General features: G+C 40.1%; 1 protein-coding gene across 1 annotated transcript in view; it reads right to left on the bottom strand.

The window, feature by feature from the left end:
- NSMAF (neutral sphingomyelinase activation associated factor) overlaps window positions 1-21,142 on the bottom strand; it is a 58,773-nt gene extending 37,631 nt beyond the window's left edge. The window contains exons 1-2 of the mRNA XM_046642629.1: window positions 20,709-21,142; window positions 5,388-5,477 (exon numbers count right to left, since the gene is read on the bottom strand). Coding sequence (XP_046498585.1) covers window positions 5,388-5,477; window positions 20,709-20,767 — 149 coding nt within the window. The 5' untranslated portion in view covers window positions 20,768-21,142. The remainder of the gene's footprint in view (window positions 1-5,387; window positions 5,478-20,708) is intronic.
- Window positions 21,143-21,371: the final 229 nt, after the last annotated feature.

Below are 21,371 nucleotides of genomic sequence, written 5' to 3' on the forward strand. Positions count from 1 at the left end.
GATACTTGAAAGGCTTGGTAGAAAACAGTTACCACCTAGGCTGTTGGCTTTGGTTGGATAAGGAGTGGCAGAGCCCTGGCATTCCACCCGGCACATAAAATGCTTTCAAGAGCGATTTGAAGGTCTGCAGGAATTCAGGAAAAATTTTGTCCCACGATAATAAGCAATTTTAAAGACTCTCTGCCTACGATTATAACATCACATAAATCAGTTATAGACTTCACCATTTTCCTCCTTTCTTGGGACATTTACACGGCTTCAACACGTTTTGGAAAGAAACCTGCCTGAGCACCTCAGAGGCAGTTGCTAGTTTGGGTCAATATGTACCACTTGCCTGAAGCTAATAAAAAAATCTATATACTTTATTTTCTTTTAATGATTGGATAACTTTTATCGATTGGATAACTTCTATCAATCAAAGCAAGGCAATAACTTATTATGTAAGCAGAACACAGGTCAAGAGATGCTGGAGAATTACCTTATAAAAAAATCACTTTAAGATTAGTTTCCAAGAGTACATTTTGTCTCCAAGCAGAACTTCAAGGATCTTAGGTTCTTTAAAATCACTTGTATGACATTTGGATTTTTCCTCTAGTCATCCCTTGGTGTCCTAGTGAACTCTTCTTACTTTGCCCACCCAGCGTTCTCTCAACTGAAGCAATTATTTCACTTACAGCTAGAAAGAAGCCCCCTGCTCTGCTTGCTTCTGGGCCCCTGCCCCTTCTCCCACGCCACGAGTCATTTCTTCCTCTGCCAAAGAAATCTCATCTCCTTCCCCGCTTACAAATCCGCCAACGGCTTCCTAGCCTACAGGAGAAAGTCTACACAAAATCTGAGCCAGGCCTACCTCTCCACCTCAGCGCCAATGCTTGTCTTATACGAGTCCCACGGTCTTGCCAATTTGCACCTCTAGTTTTGCACATGCTATTCATTCTATCTGTAAACCTCCTGCCCCTATTCCTTGTCTGGAAAAATCCCAATCATCTTTCAAGACCTAGTTCAAATACCTCTTCCCTGAACAATTCACCCTACTCCACCCCAATACAATAATGTGCTCTTAATCATGGGGCGGGCAGGAGGGGGAGACTGGGCTTTAGCTCACATGAACCTTTTTTTGTGGATTAACTGTGGTCAAATAAAACACAAAATAGTGGTTCATACTGGCATTTACAATTCAAATGTTAGATTCAGGGATTTTAATTTAACTTCTTGAATTTACATCTTATCTCTATACAGTTTAAATAATCCATTAGTTGGAAACTAATGTGTCTAAAAGAAATATCACACTGAGAATAGAGTCTTGCAGTCTGAGAACGCCCCCTTCCTCCCGCCATCACCAGAGCAATACTCCCTGGTCCTTTGTGGGCAGGAAACATCACGTTAACTTCCTATCTTCAGTGCCCAGTACACATGTACAGAAGGGATGAGAAGGCTCATCACACTGAAGGTCAAGATTTAGTCTGCAATTCTTCTTCCTCAAAGCACTTTTTGAATTGTTGATTGTATATCATTTTTTTCCACGCCATTAACTGCATTTACTTTCCTATCATCCAAAATTACCTAATAATAACTTAAGAAAAGTACTTTTATGGAAATTTCTAAACATATACTAATAGAATCGAAGACTCTCAAGCATCAAACACCTAGCTTCTGCAATTGTTAACACGTGGTCATTCCTGTTTGGTGTATAACCCCTCCAGAACCCTGCTGAATTACAGAGAAATTAGACATTATACGCTTCATCCATAAATACTGTATCATGAGTCTCTACAGAGGCTCCTAATAAATGGCCTATCATTATCACATCAAAAAATTAATAATCCCTTAATGTCATGAAGTATACAGCCAGTGTTTAAATTTTTCTATTTCAAAAATGTGTTTTTATAGTTGGTTTGTTCAAATCAAAACCCAAACAAAGTCCACACAGGCATGCCTCATTTTATCGTGCTTCGCTTTACTGTGCTTCACAGATTACCGCATTGTTTACAAGACCCTCCACTGGCAACAAGATTACGACTCACTGAAGGCTCAGGTGATGGTTAACATTTTTTGGTAAGAATGTACTTTTGAATTAATGTATGTACATTTTTTTTAGACATAATGTTATTGCACACTTAACAGACCACAGTATAGTGTAAACATAACTTTTATATGCACTGGGAAACTAAAAACTTCACATGACTCACTTTATTGTGCTATTCACTTTACTGTGGTCATCTGGAATGGAACCTGCCATATCTGTGAGGTATGCCTGTATTATGTTTAGTTGATACGTCTCTTATCTCTCTTAATCTAAAACAATTTTCATTTTCCCATGTTATGAATTTTGCTGAATGCACCTCTGTGGTTTTTCTCTATCCCTTTTCCTTTAAAGAATCAGTAAGATTAAAAGACTTGACCAGATTCTGGTTTGATCTTCCTACAAGAATACTTCAGAGGCAGTGCACAGGTACTCCCTTTGTACAAGGAGACTCCAGTGGGTTCAGGTGATGTCTATCTTGATACATCCATTACAACATTTCTCAGCACCTTTTCACCTGCTGGTTTTAGGAGCCATCGAAGATTCTGTCCAGATCAGGGTTTGGCAAACCTTTTCTATAAAGAGCCAGACAGTAAATATTTTTGACTTTGCAGGCCATATGGTCTGTCACAACTATTCAACTCTGCCCCTGTAGGAGGAAAACAACCACACACTATATATAAACAAATGGGTGTGGCTGTGTTCCAATGAAACTGTATTTACAAAAGTAGTGGCAGGCCAGATTTGACCTGATGGCTACGGTTTGCTGGACCCCTCCTCCGCCATGCAGATCCATTATTCACTAGGGATTGAAATTTTTATCATTCCTTCTGTGTTTATTATCTAGATTTCGTCAACATAGAACAACTTTACTTACGTATGATTTGGCTACCCCGAAGTACAATTATACAAGGAAAGCAGGAAAAATGCTTGATTCTTTACCTTTATTTATCAAGTTTCAGTAAAATGAGTTGGCGTCCTAGTATCCTTCAAAGATAACTGATATATACATATATTATGAACTCATAGATTTTAACAATTCTGATACACTTCAATCAAATCCAGTCATTATTCTTTTTTGATGCTCAATTTGTCCCATTTTTTGCCCAACTCTTCAAGTTGGCCCTTGTGTCCTGTTAATTCAATATACATTAGTTTTTAACACTTTCCTTTCTTGTCAGTACAACAAGATGTTCCAGGCTCATCTCACACATTTCCTGCCCTAGACTTAGACTCAGCCTCTTCTTCAAAGACGCCTCATTCCTTTTAGTGGGAAGTGACAATCCGAGACCTTAATCTCAGCACTCACTGCTACTGAGTTGTTTCTAGGCCTTTTCAGAGGGTAGAGCTAGAAAATACTTTCTTTTAAAAGAAAAGCATATGAAACCATATAAGCATTTCCAATTCAAATGTAAGATTACAAGGCATTTACTTAGCTCCTTTAATATTAGATATGTATCTTTTACACCGAAAATCTTGGTCTTGGCATTAACATATTATTCATTTGCTTTATCTAATTATATAAATCTATGTGCATGTGTGCATAAAACAGTTTCAAAATAATAATACCAAAATTATTAACAATAATATTATTACTAAAAGAGTTTACAACCTTTTTTGCAATTCTTTTTCAACTTAGGCTATATCTCACCAGAGACACAGTCAAATTACTAGAGTCGTGAAGTTGACTAAAATAATCCTTTCTGTGGTTAACCCTCCAACTTTATATACGCTTAAATTCATTTGTTTCATTTCCTTTTTGATTTTTAGGATTTACTGTTTCTCTTGAAATTTTACTCTATATCAAAACATATATATAAAATATTTCTATGATTCCAAAATCAAGTAAAAAAGGTACATTCAGAGAAGTCTAGTTGTCATCTCTATATTATGCCCCTGATCCTTCCCTCTTCTGTGTACATAAGCACTTCCATTACATTTTAGTTTATGCTTTTTAAAATATATAATTTAAAAATTTTTTATTTTAAAAACTATAACAAAAAAACTCCCCCCCTTCTTATATGAAAGATGGCATACAATACACAGTATTCTGCAGCTTGCTTTTTGCACTTAATATATGCTAGCAATCACTCCACAGCAATATACAGAACTTCTTCATTCCTTTATTACAGCTGCATAGTACTCCACTATGTGGACATTTCACGGTTTACTCAATCGGTCCCCTATTGGATTGTTTCCAATATTTTGCTATTACAAGTGGTGAGCTAATAAATAACATTGTACATACATCCATTTATATATTTCCAGTGTATTTTTGAGATAGTTTCCTGGGAGTAGCATTGCTAGATCAATAGGTGAATGCACATGCAATCTTCCTAAATATCACCAAATTCACTTCCATGGGGTTACACCATTTCACCCTAATAATAATTTTAAAATTACAAAAACAGGTTTCAGTTTACTGGCTTATATTTGTGTTTTAATAATAAACAAATGTATTTAATTTTAAGCAAGACATTGATATAGGACAGAGGAGAAAAAAAAAGTATGGAATTAGGGAAAAGAATGTGAACAAAATTTCAGAAGTAAGAAAGCAAGGTGCTACTTTTAAGGAACAGTAATTGTCTAATTTGATTGAATGCTAAGGAAACAGCCACGTCCTAAGCCACCAAACAGAAATTGAAGTGATTTTTACTTTAGCTTCTATTTAGCCAAATACTACATGGTTTTGATTCTTTCAGGATAAAACCTGAAGAACATTAAAAATTAACACATTTATCTAATATCAAAGCATGTGCTAAGTTGTGGCCTATTGCTGTTAAGGGACGTCCTCAAAGGAAATCACTAGCACATACATTTCTGCTGGAAGAACTTTCATCTTCGTTAATTCCAAGTTGGCATTTTAAACAAAATACTTCGTTACACACTTTTGTACATAGCTTTCAAAAGGTATAACCAAAGAAACAGAATCTGTTCTTATAGCAATAAGTAGTAGTTATTAAAATACAGAGAAAACGGATTTTGCTTCTAGTTCAAATTGAATTATTCATTTTGAAAGTACTGATTTTTATACCACTCTCGCATTTTCTGATCCTTACTTTATAACACCATAACCCGAATAACTGAGAGTATAAGTACAAGAGGATGCAAGAAAAAAGTGATGGAAGGAATTAGAGTTCTGTCCAGCTGACTGAAGATACACACAACCGTAGAGGAATTAGCACACACTGCTTCTTAGCTTGGGAAAATATCTGAAGTGATGACAGCAACTTATAAATCCCCCTCTTCTCATTACTTTCCAAATATAAAAGAAGGAGAAACAATCTATATGACCATACATTTAATTTTAAAAATATCAGACAATAGAAACGTTTTTAGTCCGTAGAGATCCAAAAACCTTCCTTACCTTTCATTCTGACTGCCCTTGTGCTGAATGTGATTAGCAGTGTGCTGTTCAAAGTAGTACTCCTCCAAGTTAAGCAGGAGCAAGGAAAATCTAAATTTGGGGGAGAAAAAAAAAACAGCAACAAAACCTCATGTTTATTTCCTAAAAACCATAAGACAGCAGAATATTTAAAGCATCTGTCCCCAAAGTGCTTTTCCATTCATTAATTCAACAAGTACTTATGAAGTGTATGTTATATGCCAGGCACTCCTCTCTATCCAGTGTGGAGGAGGCAACAGACAGATCTGCCAGCTATGCCAAAATGAAAATAAGTAAGTAAAATCGTTTACCAGGTGGATTTATTATTCCTTTACAGAAACCCCAAATTTCATGAAAAAAAACTTATTCTTGCCAGAACAAAGCTTGGAGCTTTCCTATCTATGGAGTTTTCATCCTTTGTTTCCTCCGATTGACACATGAGGCTTCCTCAACCCCCGTTCCTCGCCGCACCCTCCGCTTCAGAGTCATGTCTCATGGTTAGTTAAGTGTATCTTGCTACTCCCACAAGACCATACACCTCTGACAGGCAGATCTTTGGATGTTCCCCTGCAACAGCCAATCTAATGCTTTGTACACACTGGGTGCCAATAAATAAGTAAACTGAACTGAATGAGATTGAAAGCTAGTGCTTTTTAAAGTTTTAAGTGCTTTAAACTTTTAAAAACAAAATAAGGTAATAAGGAAAAATATTAATTTAGTTATATGGCACAGAAACAAATTTATGGCAAAGACCTGAGAACAAGTGTTTTGTTTGTTTCAGAGTAAGAACGGGAAACGTCAGCGGCATCTAGAGTTAGAGCAAAATTCTTCATGAAGTGTGAGACTTGAGATGGGTCTTGAAATTCTGATGTGTTGGAGGAAGATACTTAGATTAAATGTGGCAGATTAAATAGATTTGTTTATTTCTCGTCCCTCTGGAAACACCACTAAAATGTGAACACAAATATTTTTTAAATGGTAAAATCCACAGACCAAAGAAAAGCGGAGAGGCATAAAGCAGGGGAGAGATATCAACAGACATGTGAGAAAAGGAAAGCAGATGGAGGAATCAGCAGTGATCAGAAACCAGAACAGCAGATGCCTCCAGAAGGTACCAATCAGGGGAAAACCAACTCAAGTCACAGGACTTCCCAAAAGTTCTGCAATTGCAGTTATCAGGTAGCAAGAAGGCAGGGCTGAAGCACGGGACGACGGCTGAAAGTCTGAGGAGGTCAGCGGCCCAGATTCCTCCCCCAATGGTTGTCCCTACCTCACTCTGGCACGTGGTCTTTCTACACAAAACTGACCAAGAGGCTCAAACTAGACATCAAGCACGGCAGAGAGCAGGGCTGTGGCATGAAAAGAGGGTGATTCGGCAAAAAGCAGGAGATTTACACCACCCCAAGCAGCAGTCTGAGGGTTACTTCTGGAATAAACTAAACAGCTCTCTGGGTACTAGTATTTGAAAGAGCCAGGTCTCTATCACGTCATCCCACAGTGAAGCCCCACACAAAAGGCCTGCCCACAGTGACACGGAATTACACGCTTCACGCTTCAACGTGAATGGACAACAAGAACACCAGCCTCTAACATGAAAGAACTGGAAAAGCAGAAGAACACAACTTGAAAGACTGGAGACAGGCAGAGAATAGAAGCAAAGGTCAAAAGACTGTAATTAATATCCTTGCAAAGAAGAAATTATATCCACGGAACAAGAAGATACTGCTCATTTAGAAACATCTGAGCCAAAAGAAAAACAACTCATAAATTAAAAATCATGACAGCAGCAACCAGCTTTACCAGCCTAATAGGTAACTTTTATTGGCCTGTTCTACATTTTCAAAAGCCATAAACAAGAATTAATCACAGGCTAAAGTTTAAAAGCTCAATGTAAAATGCTATTAATACTTACTCTGAATTTCAATACAAGTACAAGAGTTAAGATTACTAGGATCAGTCCTTTGATGATCAGATAATTTCCAGGAAGATACAAAGCAGAGAGATTCTTACTAATCACCTTGCCCCTTATTGTTAGCTTGTATTTTAATGACTCGAAACCCTTTGCTTGGGCTGGAGTTATGCAACCCTACCTTCTCCCTCTTGATCCCCTCACTCCTCCTTTTACAGAGAGGGTAAAATGAAATAAGTATTCTTCAGGAAAACAATGCCATAACTTTTCTGCTATGAAGCAAAAGTAGTCTTCATAGACAATCAGCTCTTCCATATGATTACTAAAACATAATCCTATCCTTAATATTGTTAAAATGTCCATAGTACCAAAAGCAATCTATAGATTCAATGCAATCCCTACCAAAATCTCAATGGCATTTATTGTAGAAATAGAAAAAGAATCCTAAAATTCATAGGGAATGGAATAGCCAACATAATCGAGAAAGAAAAACAAAGCTAGAAGCCTCACACTTCCTGATTTCAAAACATATTACCAACTACAACAATCAAAACAGTGTGATACTGGCATAAAGACAGACATAGACCAACAGAACGGAATAGAGAGCTCAGAAATAAACACTCCCGTATATGGTCAAATGATCTTCAACAAGGGTTCTAAGGCCATACAGTCAGGAAAGGACAGTCTCTTCAACAAACGGTCTTGGGAAAACTGGATATCCACATGCAAAAGAATGAAGTTGGACCCTTACTTTACACTATATACAAAAATTAACCCAAAATGGATTAAAGACAAATGTAAGACCTGAAACTATAAAGCTCATAGAAGAAAATATGGGGGAAAACTTCATGACATTGGATTTGACAATGATTTCTTAGATATGACACCAAAACACAGATAACAAAAGCAAAAATAGACAAATGTGACTACATCAAACTTAAAAACGTCTGTGCAGCAAAGAAAACAACAGAATGAGAAGGCAACCTACAGAACTGGAGCAAATATTTGCAAACCATATAGCTAGAAGGAATTAATATCTAGACTATAGAATATAGAAAGAACTCCTACAACTCAAAAACAACAAAAATTAGCCCAGTTAAAAAATGGGCAAAAGGGCCAGCCCCGGTGGCCTAGGGGTTAAGTTCGGCGCGTTCCACATAAGTGGCCCCAGTTTGGTTCCTGGGCACGGACTTACACCACTTGTCTGTCAGTGGCCATGCTGTGGTGGCCGCTCATATACAAAAAAACAGAGGAAGATTGGCAACAGATGTTACCTCAGGGCAAATCTTCCTCAGCCAAAAAAAAAAAAAGGGGCAAAAGACTTGAACAGACACTTCTCCAAACAAGAGACACAAATGTCAAAAAAAGTCTATGAAAAGATACTCACCATCACCAATCATCAGGAAACTGCAAATCAAATCCACAATGAGATATCACCTCACATGCTATTTTTTTTAAAAAAAGAAAATAAATGTTGGCAAGGATGTGGAGAAGTTGGAACCCTTGAGCACTGTTGGTAGGACTGTACAATGATGCAGCTGCTATGGAAAACAATTTAGAGGTTCCCAAAAAATTAAAAATAGAACTACCATATGATCCAGCAGTCCAACTTCTGAGTATATATCCAAAAGAACTGAAAACAGGATCTCCAAGAGATATTTACACATCCTTCTTCATTGCCTCATTATTCACAACAGCCAAGAGTGGAAACAACCTAAACACCCATGACAGATGAATGGATAAAGAAAACATGGTATACACATACAATGGAATATTATTCAGTCTTAAAAAAGAACGAAATCCTGTCACATGGATGAAACTTGAGGGTATTATGCTAGATGAAATAAGCCAGTCACAAAAAGACAACTACATGATTCCACTCATACGAAGTATCTTAAGTAGCCACACTGTTACCAAGGGAAAATAGAAGGGTGGTTGCCAAGAGCTGGAGGTAGGAAAAAAAAGGGGAGTTGTTATTCAGTGGGTACAGATTTTCAGTTTTGCAAGAGGAAAAAGTTCTGGAGATCTGTTGCATGACAATATGAACATGGTTAACACTACTGTACTACACTCAAAAATTCACTGTACTGTACCTTAAAAATGGTTAACATGGCAAATTTTATATGTTTTTTACCACAATAAAAATATATAATCATATCAACTATTGTAGAGTTAGACTCATTATTTTAGTAAATAAAATTACATCTTCTGTTATTTATCAATATGCATATTTTGTAAGAAATTTAAAACACATGATGAAGGGATATAACCAAATCATATTATTCCAAGTTAAAGGATTAAGGAACTTTCCTGAGTGTATTTTTTCCTTTTACTGGAGTGTTCAGTTATACCTGCCTTAAAGTCTTTGTATGTAAAAATTATTACAATAAAATTTCATGGTGTTTTAAACAATGATTTTCAAACTACATTGTATGGAGTAAAAGTTTCCATGCTTTAAAAAAAACTTAAAATCACTTCTATAATTTTATGATCTCACTCACTATTATTCTATCAGACTGTAAGTGATTTCTTTAGCAGATTCTTGTCCCTGCCCCTGGGTATTCCTTAGTTTAATCCATCTTCACAGAGGGGTGGTAGCATTCTCTTGAGATAAATTTACTCATTCAGAGACTTAACTTTCCTAAAAAGAGCCTGTCACATCCTCACCTCATGTCACCTGAGTTTTAAAACACTTAACCAACAACAAAATCAAGTTCACTCCAGGCAGCCGTCCAGGCCTCGCACTTACAGCCACTCAACAATTATTGAACACTGTCGATGAACAGTATTTGTAACGGGTTTGGGAGATTTTGCTAGGCAATCATTTCTCTAGATGGGAGATGTAAAACAGGCCTCAGGGTGCGGGCGAGGGCTGGGATATGGGTTCAATGGGAGAAAGAGCCAGGGCGCCTTAGCGATGTGTGCACAGGCAGAGGAAAGGGCATGAGGGTCAGGTATGTGCCATCTCTACTCGGAATAGCCCGATGCTATCCTCGGATTAAGCTAGACAGTACAGACCCTACCACCCAGAGAGTAGTTTAAATAAACTGGGCATTTTTTGTTAAGCTTCTTAAAAATGGCCTCTGAAACAAGGAAGAAATTTTCTAAAAATGTTGAACAGACAAGGGCAAGAACATGGTCCTGTGACCCACCATTAGAAATGTTCCCCCAGTAATACACTTAACAGCAACCTCTAAATAGAGTCATGCAAACAAGTATTATTCCACCTGACTATACTGACATTAATTTCTCCTTTCTCAGTTCTGCTATTAAGACATCACGAAAATAAACTTATACTCTGGCAAAGTTCACATGAACTAATCTACTGCATTTCCCTGATCTACAGTCAGAACTCTGTCAAAACAGATTAGAATAGCCAGCCATGACTTCACAGTGAATTCATGCCGGAGACTGGTGACAAGAACTTCCTCTTCTAGAGGTTTATAAATAATCTGTCTGATCTAGAATTAGCACTAACCCTACTTGAGCACATATGTTCTTTCTGCACCTTTCAAAGTTCCCAGACCACTGAAACAGACCTGTGATTCCAAACTCCAACTGCTCCCGGGACTTTACGCCAGGAGAAATATGCACATGGGTGCCCTTGGCATCTGCACCCATCTTATGAAAGTTTATCCCGTCACTTTCAGTCTGATGGTCAGTATCATTAACAGAGTACAAAATAAGAGCCACTTCCTCTGCCATAAACCAATTTTACACTACTGGGCTGGGCCCTAGGCAGCAGCCTCGTTTTAAACACAACTTTAGGAGACTTTTACAATTTTTTTAATCTATAGGATTTTTTAAAGCTACCACTTATTTGAGGCTTTAACTTTCTTGATGCTAATTGTGTAGGGCTGTGATATCCTTTTAATCTGTCCTTTGTTGTTGCCCTTCTTGCTTGATATTTTAAAAAAATTATAAGCTCAAAGGAAAACTACCTGTACAACCATTCTATGTTTATTTGGTTGTCTGATTTTCTATAACTCTTCACAAAGTGATCACCAGGATCAGGTGTGCTGAATTCTATTTCTGACAGTTTCACAAACTGCCTGGGTTAATATCCTTTTCAGAACTGTCCAGTAACAATACCATCTCTTTTTTTGCTTGAAACTTTCAATATCGGCTTTGTGAAAAATCTAGATTCTAAGTATGACAGAATCCTTCTTAAATGCCCTGGGCTTCAACAATAAACAAGTCAATATGACTGCTTTTTCTGAAGATTTCTGCCACTGCTGCTTAGTTAATTAATTTCTCTTTACTATTCAGAATTTTGTAAAGTTCTCAAGTTCTCTGCCTTAAGATAAATTAAAACTTCGCAAAGGAAGTCAAGGAACTGTAATTACATCTCACTAAGCATTGACAAAGTAAGGTCTCCTATCATTTTCTGTATTGCCACTTCCTGTTTTAAATCTACATCAAGTACACATCCCCATTTTTTCTACCCACTTACGTGGCCTGTAAACAAATGAACACAATTATGTTATCTCTGTTCCTTTTTCCAGTAAGTTCCCTGGGTTTTTTCCCTCTTATTCATGGATTCCCCTGCAGATGTATATCTTCTTGACATTCAGAGCCCGCTCCCTCCGCTCCTAACATGTCCTTCCCTTGGAATAGGCCTGTAGCTTTTCAGCACCGGATTCCAATCTTCAGTCTCATCTTACCAACCTTCACTGACACCTAAAAAACACATTCATCCTCTTTTGTAGTAAAATTCAACTCATTTTATTATGCATGCTCTACATATTGGCATAGAGACATCTGAGTGACTAAACGTTATTTCTAGTCCCTGAATCAGTTGTTCTCTCATGTACATTACCAGCCCCTCCTCCCCTGGAGTAGCATTTCATCTCATGCCAGCCGTCCTCCAGAGTAACCAATTTCATTACTTCATCAGGTCTTTTTATCCTTTCCTCTGGGAGTAAATTTAAACTCTATCACTCAGCCAGACTCTAGGAAATTGTATTCTCTGACTAAGTGAGATGCACTTACTTCCTGGCCAAGATGGTTCAGACATTAAAATCCCTTTCACTGACACCATCTTCAAAGCTGGTTGCGTCTATTTTCACGTCTCAACTACCCATGAGAACAAATGCCAAAATATCACATATGCTCTCAAAGTCTTTCAATTTCCTCACCAAGGGTCATGGCCCTGGGGAGGATGCTTTCATCAGCCTTCTCTACACTATCAAGAAGATAAAGATGAAAGTATCGTTGGAAGAAACAAACAAAAAAATTCAAGATGAATGCTTACTTACTGTAAATTACTGAACGAACGTTACTGTGTGTACAAATCACCTGGGGATGATGTTAAAATGCAGACTCTGATGCACAAGATCTGGGGTGGAGCCTGAGATTCTCTATTTTCTAACAAGTTCCCAGGCAATGCTGATGCTGCTGGCCCTCGCAGCTCACTTAGAGTAACAAGGTTCTAATCCCTCCATAACCAGGCTTCGATCACTCCCGCATCATTCTCGATTTCACAGATACCATAAAGTAAGCACTGGCCTCGTATTTAAGCCAGAAGCAGCCTGTGATGCTGGAAAAGGGGTGGGGCATTCGTTTAGCCTTAGTTCAGCCATGACTTGGCCATTGGACTTTTAGTCAAATCACTTTCACTTTCCTCACTTAGGTCTCAACTATAAAGTTGAGGGCAAGGAACTATAAATTAATGACCTCAAAAGTGCCTTGTTATTTTTTTGTAATTTCTTAGTGCCATGGAGTCGACTCCAACTCCTAACGCCCCCGTGTACAGAGAGCGGAACCCTGCCAAGTCTTGTCATACCATGCCCTCCCCTTCCAGTGCTGTCTCACACAATGCTCCACTGCTATTCACAGGGTCTTTGTGGCCATTTCTTTCCAGAAGTGGGTGGTCAGGTCCTTCTTCCTAATCTTAGTCTGGAAGCTCCACTGAAACCTGTCCACCATGGATGATTCTGCTGGTATTTGACATACCGGTGGCATAGATTTCAGCAACACAGCCGCCACAATATGACCACTGAAGACGGGTGGTGTGGTTCCCGGACCGGGATACAAAGCTGAGCCAGGATGAGGAGAGCCCTGGATCTTAACCACTAGACCACCAGGGCTGGCTACTGGGTTTATAGATTTATTAAGTATGCCTGGGCTTAAAGAAGTCAGCAGGAATTCCACTTCAGGCATTATGGCAGATTTAGATGTCCAGAGAAAAAAATCTCAGTACAGAGCCTTTAAAATTGCTGAATAAATTACTAAAAATTCTTTTCAAATGCTTGGCTGAGGTGATGGAAAAGTAAGGGAAAGTCTTAGAAGAGAGAAACAAAGAAGTTGGCAGGCACTGAGCAGTCTTTTCACCTGGGGGCTTTGCCCAACTCTTTGAGTAGGAGCAGCGTGAACTCCTTAGGGCCATGTGCCCTGAGGGGATGGTCTTGCGGGGAGATGTAGAGGAAGCTGGGATCCCTAAAAGTAACGTCCTTTGAGGGTGGAAGTAAAAACCACCACCCCACCTTCCCCAGAGCCAGATGGTAGGACCTTGGCTCTGGGCTGTGGGCAAAATAAATCTCCTTGAGAATTTGAAACCACAAGCCTGCCTTAACACATTTGAGGCTAGAATGCATACTGCCTATTTAGCCCAGAAAAACTTGACAAACCAGTGCGGTCTCTCCCCACACCCCAGGGAGGAAAAAATGCAAATACTTTATGGAAAAGTACACTTTAAACCCAGGCCTCCAAGAATCCGCGAGGATAAACTTTCAAGGAATGAGAGGCCACAATCAAAAATCACAAATAAGTGAGGAAGTGAAATTACTGAATGAGGATCAGTACAAGCAGCAAACTACTCAAGGCTACAGACAATTTATTTTCTGGATCTGATCACTTCAACAGATAAGCTTAAAGAAACAGAAGGACATCAAAAGTATAACAAAGGAACAGACTTTTACCAAAAATGACCAGGGAGTTAATGACCCAAACAGAACTAGAAATTCAAAAATATAATAATTGGGGCCAGCCCCGTGGCCGAGCGTTTAATTTCGTGCGCTCTGGTTCGGCAACCCAGGGTTTTGCCAGTTTGGATCTTGGGCGTGGACATGGCACCACTCATCAGGCCACGCTGAGGTGGCATCCCACATAGCACAACCAGACTCACAACTGGAATACACAACTATGTACTGGGGGGCTTTGGGGAGAAGAAGAAGGAAAAAAAACATAAAAAAGATTGGCAACAAATGTTAGCTCAAATGCCAATCTTCAAAATACATATATAATAATTGAAATTAAAACTAAAACTAATGGGATAGACAGCAAATTGGGCAAAGTGAGAGAAATTTAGTAAATTGTATGTTGGATTTAAATCACCCAAGAGGCAGCACAGAAAAATAAAGATAAATATTAAAGAGTCATTTTGAGACATAAAAGAATAGTCAGAAGCAATATTCCAAGAACTAAAGGCTTGGCCCCAAGTTTTCCTGAACTGTTTCAGCTTTAGGAACCCCAATCAGGATAGACAAATGAAAAGAAATCTCTGTATTGACAAACAGCATAACACTACAAAGAGGAGATCTCAAAAGCAGCCAGAGAAAAGACAGATTACTCACAAAGATCAATTAGACTTAAATGATACGGGTTTTTTGCAGGTTGGTCTCCAGAACAGAAGGTGGCCTCCTGCAAAGCTCCATGAAAACTTGCTATGGTCTTGTGTTAAAGGCAAACAGTCAAGGTCAACCACAAAGCTTGGACCCCAGTGCCTTAATCATGCCAGAGAAAGTGCTGGTGCTTCCCTCACCATGAACACTGACACAACAGATCCTGCCCCTATCCTGCCACATCATACAGACTCAAGTGCAAGGCTTAGACAGCCCCTACACAAGCCAGGGAAGCGGTGAGGCCAACCCACAGCCACAAATGTTGAGATGGACTTGGCGAGCCAACGTTCCAGCACAGTGTAGCTCTACTGTATCCTGGCCCCTGGTCACCCCATGGGATCTAGGTTTCTCCCGGTGTCTGAAGCTTGACTCTGCCAGGTAGCTAAGTGCTATACCGGGGGGCTTGGCACACCTCTTAGCTTTTCTCTGTTGAGCTCCCCCACCGAATGCTGCTCCGGGCAAGGCTGGTGCATATTCCCTGGCCATTTGCCTTCCTTTTTCACAATCTTCAAAATGCAGAGAGAATTATACATCCAGCAAAACTGATTTTCAAAACAAGGGCAACATAAGGACATGTCCAGACAGACAAAAACAAACATAGTTTACTACCATCAGACCCTCAGCAGGGGAAGTTCTAAAGGATGTTCTTCAGGAAAGAGAAAATAATTCCCCAGACAGAAGATATGATATGCAAGAAGGAATGCTAAACTAAGATAATGGTACATATGCATGTAAAACTATACAAGCATTAACCAGACAATTATAATGTCCCATTTGTAGACTGAAAATACTGGACAATAACAGACTATAATTTAGCATAGGACAACAGAAGTTAAGTATTCCAAAGTCCTCATATTATTAGGAAGGAGAGTAAAGAGAATGATTAGTTTCAGACCTTAAATTAAATATAAATGTTAAAATTTAAAGGGTAGGCACTAGAAAAACAGAAACAGAATATATAACTTCTGTACTCTTCAAGAAAAATTAAACAATGGAGTCTTAGTTAATCCAAATAAAGGAAAAAAATAAGACAAAATTAAAGAACGAAATGAAAAAGTAAAACTGAATCCAAATATACTTGTAATAATAATAAATGTAAATGGACTAAACTAATCGACCAAGACAAAAATTATCAGAATGAATTATTAAAAAGTCCAACTATAAGCTATTTATAAGAAATATGCATAAAATCTAAGGACACAGAAAAGTTGAAAGTAAAAGAATGAAAAATTCTATACAATGCAAATAACCAAAACGAAACTTATATAGTTATATTAATATCAGACAAAATAGAAGAAAAATCATTACTAGAAGAAGTCATTATATATTGATGAAAGATTCAATTTTAAAGATAAGAAGAATCTTATCTAAGGAGACATCAATTCTAGACAAGAAGATAAAGACAAAAAGAATCTTAGCTAAGAAGATAGCAATTCTAAACTTGCACAGACTTAGACTTAGTAACACATGCTGAAATACATATAGCAAAAACTGATCGAAACACAATGCAAAGTTTGCATCATGAAGCATCTCTCGGTAATTGATAAGTCAATTAGAAAAAATTTCATTAAGGAAATAGAAGATCTAAACAAATAACAAGTTTAATGTAACAGATATATAAAGAATATTGTACTAATATTAATATACATCCGTTTTTAACCTCACATTGAACATTTGTGAAAACTGACCACATACTAAGTCATAATACATAATTTCAAAGAATTAGTATTTTACAGGCCTTATTCACTGAACGCAAGTTAAAAAATAAAAAACAAAAAGATAATTTTCAAATTCTATGAGTTGGAAATGTTAAGACACAATTCTAAATATCTGTTGTGTAAAAGATGAAATCACAAGATGAAAAACAAGCAATGAATTTATTACATGGCCATTCCCATTTTACATCATATTTTTTAAAAGAATTTTTAAAGAAAATCATATAGCAAACACTCAAAATCCATTTATGGGTAGACTCTCGTGTTCAATGGTAGCCATTTTGGAAGAAGTCAGTTTGAGACAGCAATGAGGGAATAAGGTGATAGGCTAGTAAAGCATTTCGGGTAAAGCCAATGTAACTTCTAAATTAATCAAAATATCTGCAACATTTATTCCCTCTCCCACTGCTTCTTTGTCACATAAGAAAAATAAACACTGTTTGTTTAAGTCATAGTTAGGCAGATTTCTTTCGACCCCTCAGCATTCCTGACCAATTGAGTGCTGATTCTGCAGTTTATCTCCATTTTCAACACCTGGCATATCCCATAGAGATATTAAAAGAATAGGATGATCAGTCTCAGAGATGAAAGATTAAAGAGAAGTCTAACAAATCACTTTGCCCTATCAACAAGTAGTTTTAGTATAATGAATACAGAAGCAACTGATAAACTAAACACATTAAGTAAAAGATATTTAATATCAGCCAAGAAATTTAATATCACCTTAACCAAGAGAATTATACACACGTGGAATACCTGAAGCAAGCTGAAGTGTAAGAAGTATGCCTGTAAAACTATCAACGTAATATGTGCACCCAGTATAAAATCCACAATCACTAACATTTTACCCTGGAACGACAGCTTACAAGCCACAGCTAAGTAATTTGTTCTATGACATTATAGAGAGAAAACTGGGGCTGTCCCCTGGAGGAACATGTCTCACATCTAAATTTCTACATCACCCAAGAAGAAAACAACAGTAGTCCCACCACACCACTCCTAGATATGAAGAAACTTAACAATTAGCCTCCTCCTAAATCTTAAAAGAGAGATATCTTAAACCGTGGCAGTTTGTGGAAAATCCTCATCTGCTGACCCCACTGTACACATCTGCCATTTCCAACAATTCCAAAGGAAGATATGTGAATTGTCTCTCAAAATTTTCTTCCATTTATCTTCATTAACACTTGCATAGGATAGATTTAAAAACCAGTAAAATCAATACGGTTCCCGCCATCTAAAGCTCAACCAAGATACCAGTGTTTAACTTAATTTGAATGGCCAAGTATCTCTTTGTTTTCCAATATTGAAAATTACCAAAGCATTTCTTTATAAACCTCACCAATAAATGGCATCACTGTACAGTTGTTGAAACCAGAAACCTGAGAGTAGAAATGCCATGTTAGCAAATAAAAATACAGGATACTTGGTTAAATATGAATTTTAGATAAATTACAAAATTTTTTAGTATAAGTATGTACCCAATATTGCGTGGGCCATACTTACACTAAAAGACGATTTGTTGTTCACCTGAAATTCAAATTTCACTTGGTGTCTCCTCTTACCTCCCACATGCAATCCACCACACCAAGACCTGTCAATTCTACCTCCTAAAAACATCTAAAATCCACCCACTTTTCTCCATTTCTTCTGCCATCACCTTGGTCGAAGCCACCAATCGAAGAACCTCCCAACCAGTCTCTGCACTTCTACTTTTGTGGAAATATCACTTACTCTAAATGCAATAGCATCAACTTAACACTAAGAGAAATAAATGCTACCTTCAAGTTTCTCCTTTTCCAGGGTCATCATTTGGTAGCAGTGGAAATGCAAAATCTCTAAAGTAGCATGAGAGGGGCCAGCGAACTCACAACTTGGAAGAGGCGAGGCCCCTCATTGAAGGGCAGCCTCTGAAACAGTCCCAAGGAAAGTAACAGCTCTCTTGGGTATGCTGGAGCCATGACCTATAGGAGTCATTTTGCTAAGTGATGTGTATAGCCACAAAGAAATGAGCCAGGAAAAATCTGCAGAAATGGTAAGTTTGGGGCTCAATAAAGTTGGTTTAAAATACTTTTGTCTTTCAGAATGAATTCCAAGATTTATAAAGAGATTGCTTGATTCTAGCCCACATCTGACTCTGAGACAGATTGCTGTCACTCAAAGTGATATTCTAAGGACACCATCCTGGTTAGAGTCTGCCCATCAGCCTAAGGTTGCAAAGCCATGGGGAGGAGCATTAAAGAATTTAGGCAGTCAGCAAGTAGGATTCAAATAAATATAAAACATGTGGCACCAACTTTTTCAGATTACTGATGCTCGGAAACAGTTGCTGCCTCCTGACTGATGAATAAACGTTTGGGCTGTGAAAGCTACAGTTATCTCGGAGTGCTGCTAGCCTGTCACATTTTTATCTGATGAACAGCTCCCAACAAAGCAGCTTATACATAGAAATGCAAGTGCAGCCTTTAAGATTTGTGTGACATCGCAGAGCTATGCAAGCTAACCAAATTAAACACAAATGACTGCCATCGAAAGACCTGGCACGTCTAAAGAAAAAAGGTTTTCCTGTATATCAAAGGGGCCACAGAATTGTTACAAATGACTCTCAGATCATAGAACATGATGGCAATCCAAGTGTTTCAAAGTTCTTACAATGTAAATTTGAACATTCATCTCTTTAATACAGAATACCACCAAGTCTTAATGTTGTTGGTACCAAAGAAACTCTACTCAAGCTCTTTCCACATGAAACATGGATTACAAATGAAGTCAGAAGAGCGTCTAGTGTGTTACTTTATTTATGGCCCAGTTTTATTTAATAAATAAACTTTCTGTGGATAAAACCTAATCACACTATCAAAGACGTTCTTGGAAGCCATATCCAAGATAGGTTTTTTGGTCTATCTTATCTTCTTCTCTACTGTAGGGAAATGAAATTTCAGACTATGGCTATCCTGGCCAGGCCAACAGAGATTAGAAAGGAATGAACGAAACAGGTCAAGTCAACGCCTATAAGACAAGGGCGGATGCTGCGAGATCTCACACACCTTAAAGTCTACGCTTGTATTTCCACGTATAATCTGCTTTGTTGGTGTCCACTGATCACACAACAGCATGACAGGCTAGCAGCACTCAGATATAACTAGTTCCCACAACCAAGATAGTATTTGTAAAATGATGCATGCCCACTTCCTTTCGGCACCTGGGATCTCAGACCCGAGGACCAGCCAATTGTTTCGGGCACCAGAAATGCATTGGAAAGCATGCTCTATTAGAGCAGAAGTGAGCTTTCTCATAAGAGACTTCCCCTGGAGACTGAGGATCACAAACTCTTCTGCTCCTGGGACCCCAAATCCTTACGCGGATGCAGGGGATCGGCTGTGGTGCCTCACAGCGCTTTCCAACACGCAGCCTTCAAGTACACTTAGAACAAGGTCCCTCCCTGCTCGGTGGGACCCGTTTGGGAGGCTGGACCTTGGCTTTTCTCAGAATAAGGCCCTTCTTCCGGCCCGCTCCCCACAGGGGGCCAGCCGGGCACTGGCTTTTCGTCTGAAGAAGTTGGCAGGGAAGAGGCGCCGGGATGCGGGGCATCAGCGTCCCCAGGGGCGGGCGCGGTGGTCGCCGAGCCGCGCGGTGCCGCCTGCGCGGACCAACCGTGCGGCGCCCGACCCAGTGCTGGGACCCAACGCCGGCTCCCTGGGGGCCTGGGGGGAAAGAGGGGAGAATGCGGGACGGGGGCCAGCCGAGCCCGCTCGCTTACACCCCGCCCGATCCCCTCCAGGGAACGCCGGCTCGCGCGCCGGGCCGCCCGCCCGCGAGGGGACTCCACGCCCGGTCCGCGCGGCCTCTTCCGGGTGAGCCGGCCGAGCCGGCCCGCGGCCGCCGGGACCAGCGGGGCCGCCGGGCTCCGCCGCGGGATCGGGCCCCGGTCCCGGCCAGGCGCCGGGCCTCTGAGCCCGAGCCGATCGGGCCCCGGCCGCTGTCCCTCAGGCCTCCGGAGGGCCGGCAGCCCCCTCCCGCCGCGCCCCAGGCCGGGCCTCCGACTCCGGCCGCTCACCTCTCCTTGGAGTAGAGCTGCAGCCGCTGCTCCTGCTGCTTCTTCCGGATAAACGCCATGGAGCGAGGGCGGCCGCGGGCGGGCCCCGCTGCCGCCGCCGGGAGCTGGAGGAGCCGCGGGCGGGGCGGCCCGGCGGGCGGAGAGCGCGGCGGCGGGCCTGGCTTCCCGGGCGGCGGCCGAGAGCCCGACGCTGCGCCCCAGGCCGCGGCGTCCCGGGCCGCTCACCGCAGCATCCTCGCGTGGGGACTCCGGCGGCGCCGTGACTCAGGCCGGAGGAGGGGCGCGCGGTGACCCGAGGCGCAGGCGGACCGGGGTTCCCAAAGGCCCCGGGGGCCACCTGGGGTCTGTCCTCACACGCCGAACGCCCGCCGCTTTACCAGCCGCGGCACCGCTCCATTTTCAATAGTGTACCTGCGAAAACGGATGCTCGCCCACAAACTGTACCACCTGGCGGCCACAGGGACTCAAAATGTCAACGTTTGGGACACTCGGTCCCTTGGGAGCTGAAATAACTGGTGGCATGACTTTTTTCTCTTTTTCTAACAGCTTTATTGAGATAAAAGTTACACACCAAGCAATTCACCCATTTAAAGTGTACCATTCAATGGTTTGGGTGTATTTACATATGTATGTACAACTATCACTACAATTTTGAAACATTTT

The sequence above is a fragment of the Equus quagga genome, chromosome 16 (assembly GCF_021613505.1).
Source record: "Equus quagga isolate Etosha38 chromosome 16, UCLA_HA_Equagga_1.0, whole genome shotgun sequence".
Lineage (NCBI taxonomy): Eukaryota > Metazoa > Chordata > Mammalia > Perissodactyla > Equidae > Equus > Equus quagga.